The sequence below is a fragment of the Gekko japonicus genome, unplaced genomic scaffold, assembly GCF_001447785.1.
Source record: "Gekko japonicus isolate JY-2015 unplaced genomic scaffold, Gekko_japonicus_V1.1 scaffold477, whole genome shotgun sequence".
NCBI lineage: Eukaryota > Metazoa > Chordata > Lepidosauria > Squamata > Gekkonidae > Gekko > Gekko japonicus.
Window position 1 is genome coordinate 168,704 of NW_015174289.1, and position 15,071 is coordinate 183,774.

At 46.4% G+C, this 15,071-nt stretch overlaps 1 protein-coding gene across 1 annotated transcript in view; it reads right to left on the reverse strand.

Annotated features, from left to right (window-relative positions):
• The window catches only part of TEX264 (testis expressed 264), a 214,605-nt gene that overhangs the window by 37,559 nt on the left and 161,975 nt on the right, over positions 1-15,071 (reverse strand). The window contains exon 4 of the mRNA XM_015424021.1: positions 10,080-10,248. Coding sequence (XP_015279507.1) covers positions 10,080-10,248 — 169 coding nt within the window. The remainder of the gene's footprint in view (positions 1-10,079; positions 10,249-15,071) is intronic.

A 15,071-nucleotide genomic window follows, 5' to 3' on the forward strand; every position in this document is an offset into this window, starting at 1 on the left:
AAGCCCTCTGGGGGCCTGATAGAAGCCCTCTGGGGGCCTGATAGAAGCTCCCCGGGCCATATGTTTGACACCCCTGATGTAAACTGCTTTGGTCCCCAATGTGGAGAAAGACCAAAGTTTTCCTAGGTAGAGTCTGTGAAAAGCTGAAGATGGGGGCAGGTAAAGGTAGGGTGGCTGTTAGGTGAAAAGGATATAGGTTTGCCAACTCCAGGCTGAGAAATTCCTGGAGACTTGAGGGGTGGAACCTGAGGATGGTGGGGTTTGAGGAGGGGAGGGACATCAGAGGGGTATAATACCATAGACTTCACCCTCCAAAGCAGCTATTTCCTCCAGGGAAACCAGGGTTGCAAACCTCCAGGTGAGGGCTGGAGATCACCCAGAATTACAACTGCTATCCAGATGTCAGAGATCAGTTTTCCAGGAGAAAATGGCTGGTTTGGAGGGTGGAGTCTATGGCATTGTACCCTGCTGAGGTTACTTCCCTCCCCAAACCTCACCATCCCAAGGTTTCAACCCCAAATCTCCAACAATTCCCCAACCTGGAGCTGACAACCCTAAGGAGAATTGATCTCCGTAGCTGGGAAATCCATTGTGATTCCTGGAAACCTGCCACCACCACTGCTGCTGGGGGAGAGAGCAGGTAGGAGGGTGGCAGAGTGATGGGGGCAGAAAGAGAGAGTGATGGGGTGGGCATCAGAAAGAGTAAGAGTGATGAAATGGGGAGGCAGGAAAAAATATAGTGATGGGGTGGGGCAGAAAGAGAGGAAGTGACAGGCATGGAGGAGAGACTAAGCAAAGGGGTGGTAGGAGGGAGAAAGAGTTTGAGAGAGGTAGGGGAAGAGAGGAGGAAGCAAAGGGGAATTGGATAGCTGCCTTGCAAGTTTCTTTTGGGTCCCCACTTGTTCTTACTATTTTGATCGTCAAGAATGCCATATTTCTATCACTGAGCAGTGAAGTGTTCTTAGAGTTGTGGCTCTAGGGCTTGGCAAATTAACCCCCCCTTTTCTGGATTGGCAAATACTTGGAGATGGGGGGGGGGACCTGAGGAGGGTGGGGCTTGGGGAGGGACCAGAGCAGGAGAGGGGAGGGACCAGAGCCATTTAGTCCACTTTCCAAAGTAGCCATTTTCTGCAGGGTAACTGATCTCTATTGTATGGAGACCCATTGTAATGCCAGGAGATCTCCAGCCACTACCTGGGGGCTGGTACAGCAGACTGAGGGATAGGCTCAGAATTCTTCAGGATTTCTCCTCTTACACAGCTTATTTGTGATCAGTCACCTCAAGATACTATACGTGCTAACCTGTGTCTCTGTGCCTAGTGCTTAACACACCTTAACTAGCTGGTAATTCTGTAGAGCACTGAGGGTCAGTCCTTGGCTGACATTCCCCCCAGTACTGCAGTGACAAATGACTTTTTGCTCTCTAGTAAGTTGATTCAGTAATTCCCATCCACAACCAAACCGTCCAGTGAAAGGCTATGTAATCCTAGAAGGCTTTGCCCTTTTCAAATGAAGTTAGTGAGGAGCAGGGCTATTTTTGGGCAGGAACGCACAGGAATGGAGTTCCGGCTGGCTTCAGAATTGGCCACACCCACTACAGCCCAAAACCTCTGCATGTGTGGCTACAGAGGGAAGGCCTGGAGAGTGACACACACACCCCAACAACTCTGAGGTTGGCAGGCCAGGGGGGCCCCTGGAAGGATTGGGGAGTGCCTTCCCCAGCCTGTCCAAGGGCCAGCTTGCCTGGGCTCCCCACAGCCGTGGGGCGCCCGGACAAGCCAAGGGAAGGCATGGGGTGTGGCCTAATATGCCAATGAGCTGTCCTGTCAGGGGTGTGGCCTAATATGATAATATGATTCTGCTGTTGGGTGTGGCCTATTATGCTAATGAGTTCCTGCTGGGCTTTTTCTACAAAAAAAGCCCTGGAGGAGAGAGCATGAACACTCAGCCTAGGAACCGAGCCTTCACAGACAAGAATGCTTTCTGTTCACTGAATCTATAGATCTATGCTCCCCATTCAACAGGATCAGTCATGACTGTTTCTGGTTTCATTTAGCTCAAGCCACTATAGAATATGACCAGGACCCAAAGGACCGAACAGCATGTTCCACATGCCACAGGGGCTTTGGGGCTTGTTTGTCAACTTGCTGTTCCCCATGCCACACGGGCAAGTCATTTTTAAAACTGATGGCAGCTTGGAATCCTGCTGTTCTAAAGAAAAAGTCAAGAATCTCACTGGAAATGCACGGGCATACAGCATCGCTTTGGACCCCTATTAGTTGTTGCTTTGTATGTGCAAAAATATTTGTGATGCCCACACACTTCTACTCTTTCAGACCTGTTCACAGTTATTTTTACCCTCACTCCTATGGGTGGGGAGATGAGGACAAATACATCCTGATGGCCACAACAACCATTCCAGCATTCCTTCGCATTGGGATGCACGACCAATGACACTAATGCAGCACAGAGGAACACTGCCTGCATTCAGATGTGGAGCTTACTTCTTATCACTACACTGTTTTTAGAAAGACACCCATTTGTTAGCCCAGGGGATGCATTCCCTTGTTGCCATCCTATCAGTGTAAAAAATCAATTCCTTTTCTTGCATGGGTGTGAAAAATAACGGGAAAGGGAGGGATTAATTTAAAGGGGAGGGCCAGCTCAGTTTGAATCCATTCTCACATATTCCTTCATTTATTTGGAATTTACAGAACTGAGATTATAGCTTGAGTGATCAGCCTTATAACCTGTGTAATTAAAAGCAACCAAGCCAGACTGTAGTCGGTCCCGCCTCCCCCCACCCACCACTCAGAAAGAAGGAATAAACATGAATATAAAATGACTATACTGGGGTTCCTCTGCAACACCGTGAAGTTGAACCCTCTAACCTGTGCTTTTTTTGGGGGGGGGGGGAACATTACTAAAGATGGACTTTTTTTGAACCACTGACAAGAACACCTTATTTTAGGAAACAGATAACAACAACAATAATGCCTTCTATTTAATTCACAAGCAAGCCTTCCTTTCAGAATGGCTGTGATCAGAATCAAAAGAATCTAACAAAATTCACAGAGACTTAATATGGAGTAGTGAGCAAAATAAGATGGTTAGAGGATCAAAAGAAAATATTTTATTTATTCCATTTTTATCTGGACTCCTAATGCTGGAACATGTCAATCTGACATGCATGGACATCCCTGCTAAATTTCTAAAACTAGAAATGCTAGGGCTGAAGCTGCTTGGAAGTCACACTTTCTGAATTGGAAGACCAACCCTTTAATTCCAAATGCAGGGATGGGCACAGGCTGGGGTAATCAGCCATGAGAAAGACAAGCTATTTCCCCCCAAAGCACTCAATTTTTAATCCTGTGAATGGTCTAGGGGCAACTGCTGCTATTAATGTTGCTCAAGATAAGCAGGCAAGGCCTTGATCAATGTTTTGATGGGAGCTACCCTGAATTTCTGAACAGGAGGACTAGGATATAATTACAATGAGTGACTGATATATCTGTCAGGTGAGTCTTGGCACTGATACCAGGTTCTAGGTCCTTCCAAATTTAAACCCAAACTAGAATTCTTACCACCAAACGATTTCTTTACAAATACAACCTGTGGTATCTAAGTGCTCTTTATCTATGGTCTCTGGGCCATAGAAGAAGCTGTTCCTGAGAAGGAACTTTTGTGGTGCCCAACTTTGAAATTTCATGCCATATACATTCAGGCAGGCTTCCTTTTTCTCTGCTTAGAAAGCAGGGAAAGGTAACACCTTTGGGCATAGTGAAGAAATTCAGACTTTTGTGGCAAATTTGGTTCATCTGACAAGAATAATAATTTGATAATTGGCTACTTGTGACTATCCAGTAAGAAACTGTTCTGAGAAAAAGAATGATGTTTACATCGTGGAATTCTGCCTAACATCCCACCTGAAAGTCCTCATATATAAGTTTGGCATAGCATACCAGAGTGCAGTGCTCTCTGGATAAGGGCACAATGAATTGAAGATCCTTTAACTAGAGGTGTTTTCAAAGCAGAATTAAGAAAAATACAATTTGTAGTCACAGTTGAAACAATTCTACAATACTTTATAATGGTGCTTAGTCTTTGCAGTTGGTTCTAATAACCTTTCAACTAAACCCAGAAGTGTATGCAGAAGGGTTTTCCTCCTATTCCAGCTCCTCCAGACCCCGAAGAAAACCCTTTAGATGTGGTATGAATATCTTAGCATCGGATTCTTCACACAAGCCCACCCATGTACATACAACCATCAGAAAGCACAACGGCTATTCACTACCTTCCATAACAAACAAACTGTGGTTAAAAGGTCCACATGCAGCATGTTTGCCCTCCTTTCCCCTGGCAGAATGGCTGAATGGAAGCCTTAGCATTATGTGCAGTGTAGCTTTCTATCTACTGTCTCTTCAGAGTCTGGCTCCCCAGGCATTGCATGATTTGTTGGTTTTATAATGGGATGCACTGAAACAAAGGTGCTTCCATTTTACTATAGCATTTCAAATGGAACCTTGTGGTGCTTTATATGAGAGCACATTTCTATGCCATATGTAACACATACAATACTTATAAATAGCACTTGCAAGCTACATGTATTTTTGTACCACAAGATGGGGAGCATGTGGGCAGATCCCAGTAAGCAGCAGTCTGTGATACTACAGCAGAAATATCAGAACTGCAGACAACGTTGATTTTTTATGCTCCTGCAGAGAGTACAATCACTTCTTTATATATATGTGTGTGTGTGTAATATATATATGTTATATATATAGACAATCTCTTTTAGCTGTTCCTTTAGGATAACTCTACCAAAAGGCCATTTGAAGGTATTAAAAATTTCTAAAGAAGGCACCACAAATTAGAGTACAAAAAAAAGTCATGTAATGACAACAGCTAAGATCTGACTTATACAATAAATGTTATAGGCAGCAGAACAACCATTTACTTCGTGAGGGGTGCTGCATGTCCAGCAAGGCATGAGGTTCAAAGTTCCATGATTGTTGCAATGTGTTATGAACCATGCATGGAGTCAGAGACAAGACATACATCGCCTCTGAATAAATGTAGTGGAGAACATGCCCCCTGCACTGGGGATCAAGGCTTCTGAGGAAGAAGCAGAAATAATGGCAGGTGGAAAGTGGTGTCAAAGCCCTATGGGACTAAAGGACTATGGAACTAAAGGCGCATTCCCCTTTAGACTGCGATCAGATGAGCTGTTTGAGCTACTGTCATTGCTGTTGCCCTACGGATTTAAAATGCAGGTTCAGACAACATCTGTCTCCCATTCCCCGTCATTGGCACCCCGTTCTCAGCCATCTTTGAGCTGGATGTCAGCATTTTCACCTGACACTGCCAGATGTCTGATCAATCCATCACACTCTCAAGCTGTTTGGGAAGTGGATCTTTGATAGAGTTATCCTAAAGGAACAGCTAAAAGAGAGCGTCTATATATCGTGGAGCTGTCAAAATGTGGATCTTTGCCCTAGGGTCGTGAATCACCACTTGTGCATTAAAAAAAAACGTTCCTGCACCCAAACATTCTGTCAGGTTCAGGAGCCCCTGGGGGAGTTCTTTTTGAGTGACAAATCCCTCCCCCCAACCCCTCTCTCCTGTTTCTTGGGGTTGGAAAGCCATGGAAATAGTCCTTAGTTAGGCTCCCTGCCTGGAGCAGGCAACCGTACTCCCCATCCCACTTTCCCCCACACAAACTGTGTTAGCTGAAAGGTCTTTTGCTTCAGAGTTGCTGTTTGAGAGCATCCCATGATTGACACAAGAATAAATGTACTGAAGTCAATGGGGCTACTGTCGTGTAAACCTGCACCTTCCCCATGCATTCCATGGAAGAGAGGCAAAGCAGAGGAAGGAGGCTGAGAGGGGCCACAGAAAATGATTGTTCTGCTGTCTATAACATTTATTGTATACTAGCCTGATACCCGTGCTTCGCTACGGTATTTAAGTTCGTAAAGTTTGAAATGTGACATTTGTTGTAGGAATTCTAGTGGAGAAGATTGTAGTGTAAAAAATGAAGTGAGACATACGTACTTTCCCCCCTCTCTACTGAAGGACCTCTCTCTAAACCACATTGGTGGTTCTGCCCTCAGGTGCTAGGATCACCAGGCTGCCTGATGAGCTCACTCTGGAGCAGGCAACATAGAACTGTCCATTTAAGAAGCAGTCGTCTGTTAAGTCAATTCCTGCCACCTTTTGCTCATATGGAGACTGTGTTGTTCTGAGCACCTCAGGATTATCTTGCTGGTACTTGGCCTGCGCAGCTCAGTGCTCTGCAGGAGTACTATGTGCAAATGTCTTTGCTGCATTCCTAAGTTGCCTCCTCCTGGGAGCTGCCTGTCCAGTATGGGGGAGGAGGGGGGAGGAGTATTAGAAGCCACTGTGGAGGTGGGGCTGACAGGATCACTAAGGCATTACTGCTGGGGGGGAATCCCTTGTGGCTTTAAGCACCCTGCGACTGCTGCTGCACCTGACAGACAACCACCTGTTAGGCGTAGGAGGTGGGGGGGGGGGGTTGGAAGCCATCAGAGAGGTTGGGCCAGCAGCATCACTAAGGGGATCCTGCTGGGGGGGCATCCCTGATGGATTAAAGTACCCTGGTCCTGCTCCTACACCTGACAGCCACCAGCCTGTCTGGTGTTGGGGGATGTATTTAAAGGCATAGGAGAGGCTGGGCCAGCAGCAGGGCTAAGGCAATCCTGCTGAGCAAACCTCCCTGGTGGCTGTAAGCATCCCACCTCCTCTCCTACACCTGACAGGCAGCTGCCTGTAGGAGGGGGAGGGGGGAGGAGTATTAGAAGCCACTGTGGAGGCAGGGCCAGCAGGATCACTAAGGCATTACTGCTGGGGCGGGCTCCCTCATGGCTTTAAGCACCCTGCAACCACTGCTGCACCTGACAGACAACCGCCTGTTAGGAGTAGGAGGTGGGGGGAGTGTGTTGGAAGCCATCAGAGAGGCTGGACCAGCAGCAGGGAGCTCACAGGTGGTTGCTGGCCATTTCTGATTTCCTCAACTGTCATTAGCTGTCTGCAGACTCCTGTAACTGTTGGGGTTTTTTTACCCCAGAACACTGACCTCTACAGCTGACCAATCAATGAGTGGGGGGTGCAAAGAGGCAGCAGCCTGGCAGCCACATAGGAATCAATGGGGGGAGCACATTTTACCCCTTTTGACCCACTTAGGGGTCGAATTTCTAAAAATCCCTTCTTAGTGAGCATCTATATCATGGTAGGAGTGCTCTCCCCGAATTTGGTGTTTCTAGGTCCAGGGGTTTGGCCTGGGCCAAACTACCACCACCACCAATAATCTGGTGGTAACAACGGGGTGATGGGATGGCCCAGTATAAGATCTCGCTACAGTATTGCGATGGGGTCGGGGCTGTTGAAGCGGGCTTTGGGTACATCTACAGGTCACCATCTGAGTCGACTGATTTGATCAAACTGGTAACATCATTGAGCACTTTATCATTGTTAACTATGTTTAATTTTATGCTGTTTTTAATGTTTTATGTGGCACATGTTGCCCTTATTTGTAAGCCGCCCTGAGCCCGTTCGCGAGGAGGGCAGGATATACATGTAACAATAAAATAAATAAATAAATAAATTTTATGGTGAGGGGACTTTCTTTTATATATATAGAAGTCAGATCTTAGCTGTTGTTGTCATTACATGACTTTTTTGGTACTCTAATTTGTAATGCCTTATTTAGAAATTTTGAATACCTTCAAATGGCCTTTTGATAGAGTTATCCTAAAGGAACAGCTAAAAGAGATCGTCTATATATCGTGGAGCTGTCAAAATGAAGTGGTGCTTCAAATGAGTGCTTCTGCGCATGCTTGAAAGACAATTTTTTTTAAAAAAAGTATGCCACCCAACAGCCCGCTCCGTGGTTACTGCGCAGCAATAATCTGAACTGTCAGCCATGGAGTGAGTGCATGGTGAGGCGGGTTAAAGGTGGCATGTTTGGACAAACCTTTCTGGAACTAATAACCGTGGATAAAACAGAGGCATGGCCAGACTGCACCAAGCCTGTCATCTGACCGCAGCCTTTGATGGTTTTGTTTTAAAAAAGATTGAATTGAATTGTAGCTGCCATTTGCACTGTTCTGTAGAAGGGCAAAGGTTCCTGTTAAAGACTAACAAGGTACAAAAACATGTGGAGATGGGCATGAGGATGAAGCAGTCATGATTTCTGTGCACTGACTAAGCAAGTGCTCCAGTGGCTCTCCTTTTCCGTCACCTGGAACACACACACACACAGAGTAACACAATTGGACATTTTTAATGACTTTGACTTTTATGCTATTTCAAAAACTGTCCCAAATGCAACCCTCATTCCTAATAATCTACACAAGTGGCAAGGATACACAATTTCCATGAAAAAACCCTAAATAAAAAAGTAACACTGATCAAATCAGGAATATCCCTTTGCACTGGAATATTCCACTGCTGTGAAAAGACAGAACTTCTTTATAATTTGGCAGCAGTTAAAAGAGGAGATGGTAAGGCACAAAAGAGATATAAGTTCTCACACATCAACACTGTACATGTTTGAACTGTGGTAAACTGCAGAATATTCAAGTCCTTTGAGCCTCCTTGAGAGGTGAACCATTATTTTGTTGACTTACAGAGACAGACTATGAAAAAGATTGAGAATATTTGTTTTAGAGAAAGCTGTAAAAAGGAAAGGGCAACTAAGGGTGCAGTATGATCCCACATCCATCATTTCTGGTAATTACAGGCATACTGATACTGTGAGCATGAAATTTAGTGTACAAACAGCATCTCAACTATAATGGTAAATTAATTAGCCTTGCCTGTTATATTAACTTTGACCACAATTAGGGTTGCTAGCTCTGGATTGGGAAATTCCTGGAGATGTGAAGGTGAAGCCTGGGTTTGGGGAGAGGAGGGAGTTCAGGAAGGTATAATGACTTAGGGTGTGATCAACCAAGCAATTTGACCCGACATAGCCACCCCTCCCTTCCAGATTAAATGGGCGCAATCACACAGCCACATCCAGGCATACTCACGTTCCCCAGGCATACTCACCCCATCGTAGGATGGCTTGGAGCCAAGTTAAAAGGGCACTACCTCACAGGTGGTGTTTTTGTTTCCTCACACATTCATTGCACATGGCCGAATGTCTGAACATGGGGGAGCATGCGTTAAAATGAACTGGCAGTCTGAGCCTGCAGATCCATTTCTGCTGTTAGTATGTGGGGTTTTTTTGGAATTTTTGCCTATATGTGCATGAATGCACATGAGCACATGCGCATGGCTGAGCAGTGCACTCCATGGCTGAGGCACTGCAGTAAAGTGGATGCTTGACCAGGGGACAGCCATGTGGATGACCCACAGCAGGGTGTGCTGTCTGGATGATATACCCTGCAACATTTTAAACTGGTACCATTACAGGCGGGGCCATATCGCACCAAGCCGCCAGTGTGATCAAACCCTAAGAGTCCACCCTCCAAAACAGCTATTTTTTCCAGGGGAACTGAGCTCTGTGACATCTGATCAGTTGTAATTGTGGGAGAACTCCAGGCCCCACCTGAGGTTGGCAACTCTCACAACAATGCATCACAGTTTCAAAACAATTGCAAGCAGCTATAGGCTGGTAGTAAAGTTTATTCTCTGCAAGCAAAAGACTCAAGTGAATTCAATTCCTGGAATTTTTACTTAGGCAGCAGAGCTGCCCTGACCCAAATAGCCCAGGCTAGCCTGCTCTCGTCACATCTTGGAAGCTAAGCAGGATCAGCACTGGTTAGTATTTGGACGGGAGACCACCAAGGAAGTCCAGGGTTGCTACTCAGAGACAGGCAATGGCAAACTACATCTGCATGTCTCTTGCTGGAGACCCTAGAAAACTACTTCTAAACAAAATAGATGATGCTAGGTAGGTCTGATACAGCACCTGACAATTGACAAAAGACAGATCCATATAACTATAAAATCAACCACTTGCTCCTCAAGAGGTACTTTATGTTATTAACATTGAGTAGGACAAATCTCCTTTGTTATATCATAGCACTATATCACTTATGCGTCACAGGTACCTGTGATATCTGTCTGAGCATCTTCAGTCTCTGCTGCTGCTCTGCTTTTCTTCTCCAGTTCTTTCATTTCAGGCACATAGAAGTCCCCTTGACGTGCAAGGGGGCATATAAAATAGATTTGGTCACCTTTATAGATCTCCATTCTGGGATGAGCACACAGTTTCCGCTCCTAAAAGAGATAAGACACATGGCATTGGAGGGTTTTTATCCCCCCCCCCCTTCTACCATTCCCATTATTCTATAAGCAATGTGCACATCTCTGGACAGTTCAAGATAACTCTCTTGATCAACAATTGCAAAGCTGTGGTTTCTCTAGTCTCGAGGGAGATTTTTCCATCTTTGGCATGCAGGCCAAGACATATTTATCTAATTCTCTGGTCTTTATCACTTTCAGTCACCAGGGGGCCACATTTATAAATGGCGCCGCATCTTGTGAAAAAGGGTTGGCGCACTCAGGTCAGTCAGTGTCTTAAGCACTACTACAACTGGGGGCTCTGAGATGAAACAGATAATAAATTGGAACAGACTGGGAGTGCTTGGCAGTTAAACTGAAGCAGACTCATAATCAGCAGTACCGAATTCAACCTTTGCTTTGAACATCAATAAAAAATATTGTGAAATTCTTTTTAGAAAGGGTAACATAAGACACACAGCAAGAGGGTCTCAAATCACTCAAAAAAGTGGCAAGCTGTTCTAAAATACCATTAATTGAAGCTGAAGCTTGATATTTCCATATTATCCCAGTTCATCCATAAATTGCACTACTTCACGTCTAGCTGGACCAGGGAAGGGCCAGGGATAAATGGCAGAGCACACAGTTTCCATATCAATTCTGCAATATCTAGACAAAGATCTCTGGTAGCAGGACTGGAAAAATACCACTGCCTGAAACTTTGGGGAGCTGAAGCCAGTCAAAGTAGATGGTGTTAGATTGTACTGATTATAAGGCATCTCCTTTTAAAACTGTTGCATTTCAAATTTATATATGTGCTTGATATGTAAAATTTAGAAAATACCAAGTCAAGGGCTTTGCAAACATTTACCCAGGAGAATAGCCATCTAATATCATCCTAATTCTGTGATATTTATGATTGCTCTCTGCCATCAGTAAAGGAGGATAGTTCTCCACATATTTATTTATTTATTTGGATTTATATCCCGCCCTCCCCGCAGGCTCAGGGCAGCTAACAGAGGCATAACGCCAGGTAAAACAATAAAACAGTAAAATACTGACTAAAATTACAAGATAAACAATTAAGTAATCAACCAGGGTTCTTAAAACATTTTCCGGTGCTCCTCTACTCCCTTTCAGATTTTTAAATCAAGATGGTGTTCTCACTAATATAGTTGCATAACAGTGCCCCACTGTTGTCCCTAGGCACGTCCCCTTGATTGGAGATAGTCCCCTTGGTCACAGGAGTTTCTATTATTCCAGTGAGGTTTTTTCCCACTCATTCCAGTGAGGAGACAACAACAAGGGAAGTTATCTGAGCCTCCTCAGTCCCAGTGCCAGCTGCCCTATATATCAGGTGATGCTGCTGACACAGAGGCAGTATCACCTGCCCATTCCTCAGCTATGGGAATGCATTGTAGCCCTACACCAATCATGGATGTCATTTTCAAGAGCTGTGGTCTCCAGCTGAGCTGGGTGGCACCACAGTTGGTGAGTGAGCGAGGCATGGGGCAGTAAGCAATTAACCCCTGGCTTCCCACTCATTCCAGTGAGGAGACGACAACGAGGGAAGTTATCTGACCCTCCTCAATCCCAGTGCCAGCTGCCCTATATGTCAGGACAGGTGATGCTGCTGACACAGAGGCAGTATCACCTGCCCATTCCTCAGCTATTGGAATGCATTGTAGCACTACACCAATCATGGATGTCATTTTCAAGAGCTGTGGGCTCCAGCTGAGCTGGGTGGCACCACAGTTGGTGAGTGAGCGAGGCATGGGGCAGTAAGCAATTAACCCCTGGTGGCACTTTGCTTCCTTATACACAATGCACATAATTATTATGGAACCCGGAGCATTCAATAATTTCTTTTGTTTACAGACCACTCAGAGGTGTTTCAGGGGTCACTGTAACTGCCATAGTTGTCCTTGTTCCACCCTCCTGACAACGCTACTATAACCTGCAGCCCCCTCAGCTACCGCTACAATTGTTCACCAAAGCTACATAAATGCATATGCACACAAAATAAAAGCAGCTGTGATATGCACAATCACAGGAGAAGAGTCAATAGTTTTATGTTGGGGGGAGGGGGAGTTTTTCATCTTCTAATTCAACCCTGTTATCTGCACAGTAGTGTTGAGCTGAAAGATTAGGTTATGTGGAGAAGAGAACAGATACTTGGAGGGAAGATAAATATTGGATGGATTCTGAGGAGAATTTAATAATAATATTTATTATTTATAAAGCACTGTGAACAAGAGGCACTGCATAGCCTTATTTATCCTCTTATTTTCTTGTTTATCCGCTCTTTTGTCAACATGTAAAGGACTGGGAACACTGGGTTTTATTTTGGTACAGCCATTCTCTTTCCCTCAGAATTTACATGTAACTCTTTGGAACAAGCTCAGGGCTTCACTAATTAATATAATCCAGGAGAGACAGATAAAGCAGCTCCTTTCAGAAGGGTGCAGAACGGAGGTGTCTAATTCAGAGACTGCCTGATGGGTCTCTCGCCCCCTCTTTGCCCTTGCCTTTGGTTCTAGTCCCACAAGAGCAGACAAGCACACTACTAGTTTTTTCAGAGGCCTTGTCTGTCCAATGGGCTTTTGATCCCTACAGGTGTCAGCTGGCAATGACCTGAGTCTGATGAATGTTGGCTCACTGGTAGCCCCTCAGGACCAAAGAAACAAGGCTCCCAACACATTGCACAGGGAGCGGACTCTGCACTGAAAGAACAGCTGGCCGCTCTCCTGAACACCCACGTCCTGCCCGCCCAGCAGCTGCATTGCTTGACGTATATTATGGCTTGCATGGCATGAATGTCTGGGAAGGGGGGCTAGTGTCTTTGTGAAACTGCTATGATTCGTGGAAAGGGGTGGAAAGGAGGATGATTTTCTTTCCTCTAAAATAAATGCCAGCTATACCATGCAGCAATCTTATGCTGACGTCCTCAAATAGCCTTTATTGGGCTAGGCTCTGTCGGAACACTATGCAACTTGCTAGCTGCTCTGCAGCCAGAGGGCCTGGGAAGCAAAGTCCAAAATGATGGCAGGAAACGACACTGAAGCATGGCTATACTAGCAAAAGAGTTGAGGAGGACAGGCTTGGCAGAGTAAATGAATGGGAAACAAAAGGGAGAACCTTTCCCAAAGGTGGCAGATAGTGGGGCAAGAATAACAAACTCCTCTCCGACATTGGTGTTGTGCAATGCCAGGTCCATAAACAATAAGACCTCAGTCCTGCAGGACTTCCTGCTGGAGCAGGATGTGGATCTGGCGTGCGTGACCGAGACCTGGGTACGAGACGGGGAGATGGTTGCTCTCTCCCAGTTGGCTCCTCCTGGGTTCTCGGTCCTTCACCAATCTCGGACTTTGGGGCGGGGGGGAGGAGTGGTTTGTTCATTCTGGAGGCTTACTCCTTCAGGGCGCTCCCAGCGGTGAGGTGCCGGCTTTGCGTGGGAAGCCGGGAGAGTTTGGCTGTCTGGCTAGTGTACCATCCGCTCAACGCACCAGCGGACAGCCTGCCATCTCTGGTGGAGGCCGTGTCAGGCTGGGCGTTGGAACACCCTAGGCTGCTAGTCCTGGGTGATTTCAACGTCCATGCTGATGATGCAGCCTCCTCCCAGGCGGTGGACCTGGCATCGTCCATGGCGGCACTGGGATTCTCCCAATATGTAATGGCCCCCACCCATCAGGCCGGTCACACGCCTGATTTGATCTTCGCGGCGAGGGTTACAGTGGACCGGATTACTGTTTAGGGCTCTTTAGCTTGAAGAAACGGCTACAAGCATGGACGGCTTCAAAAGGGAATTAGATAAGCACAAGTGGAGACCCGCAAGAAACTTGCGGAATGGTTATCCTGTTCCTCACACCTTTGCTTCCTCCTGTCTCCCTCTACCTCTCTCACCCTCTTTCTCCCTTCTGCCCCCCCCTTTCTTTTTCTCCTCCAGCTATGGCATTATACTGATCTGTAGTTCCTTCCCTCCTCCAATCCCACCCTCCCCAGGCTCCACCCCACAAATGTCCAGGAATTTCCCAACCTGGAGTTGGCAACACAATTTCCTTCCCACCCAACAGCCAACCTACCTTTATCTGCCTCTCTGTCTGCAACTTTCCATCTCCACACCCCTCCCCCACAGCCTCTACCTAGAAAAATTACAGTCTTTCTCCACAGTGGGGACCAAAACAGCTTACATTATTCTCTCCTACTTTTAATCTGCACAACAACCCAGCTTTCATAGGGTGGCTGCTGATGAACAGTAGCAAGCAGCTGGGCCTACTTGAGTCATGCAAATCAGGTGGTATCAAGTCACCCAGAGGGTGCTGCCGAGGGATGCCAGCCTCCAGGTGGGACCTGGGGATCCCCTGTAATTCCTGCTCATTTCCAGACTACAGAGATAACTTCCCATGGAGAAAATGGATGCTTTGGAGGGTGGACTCTGTGACATTGTACCCCACTGAGGTCCCTGTCCTCCCCAGGCTCCTCCCGCAAATCTCCAGGAGTTTCCCAGCCTGGACCTGGCAACCTTATCCAGAATCCCCTGTCGGTGGCCAGGGGGGGAACCTGGCAACCCTAAAGTGCTGGCAGGCCCAGGCTTGGCAACCTCTAAGTGGGGCCTGAAGGAACCCCCCCCCAGACTTACAACTGAACTCAAGGCAGCAGAGATCTGTCTCCCTGGAGAAAATGACTGTTTTAAAAGGTGGACTCTGTGGCATTATACCCAGTCGAGGCCTCTCCCTTCCCCAAACCTCAAAACCTCTAGCGATTCCCCAGGCTGGCCCTGGCAGCCCTTGTCAGGCCAGGCCCCAAGGCTCCCTTCCTCC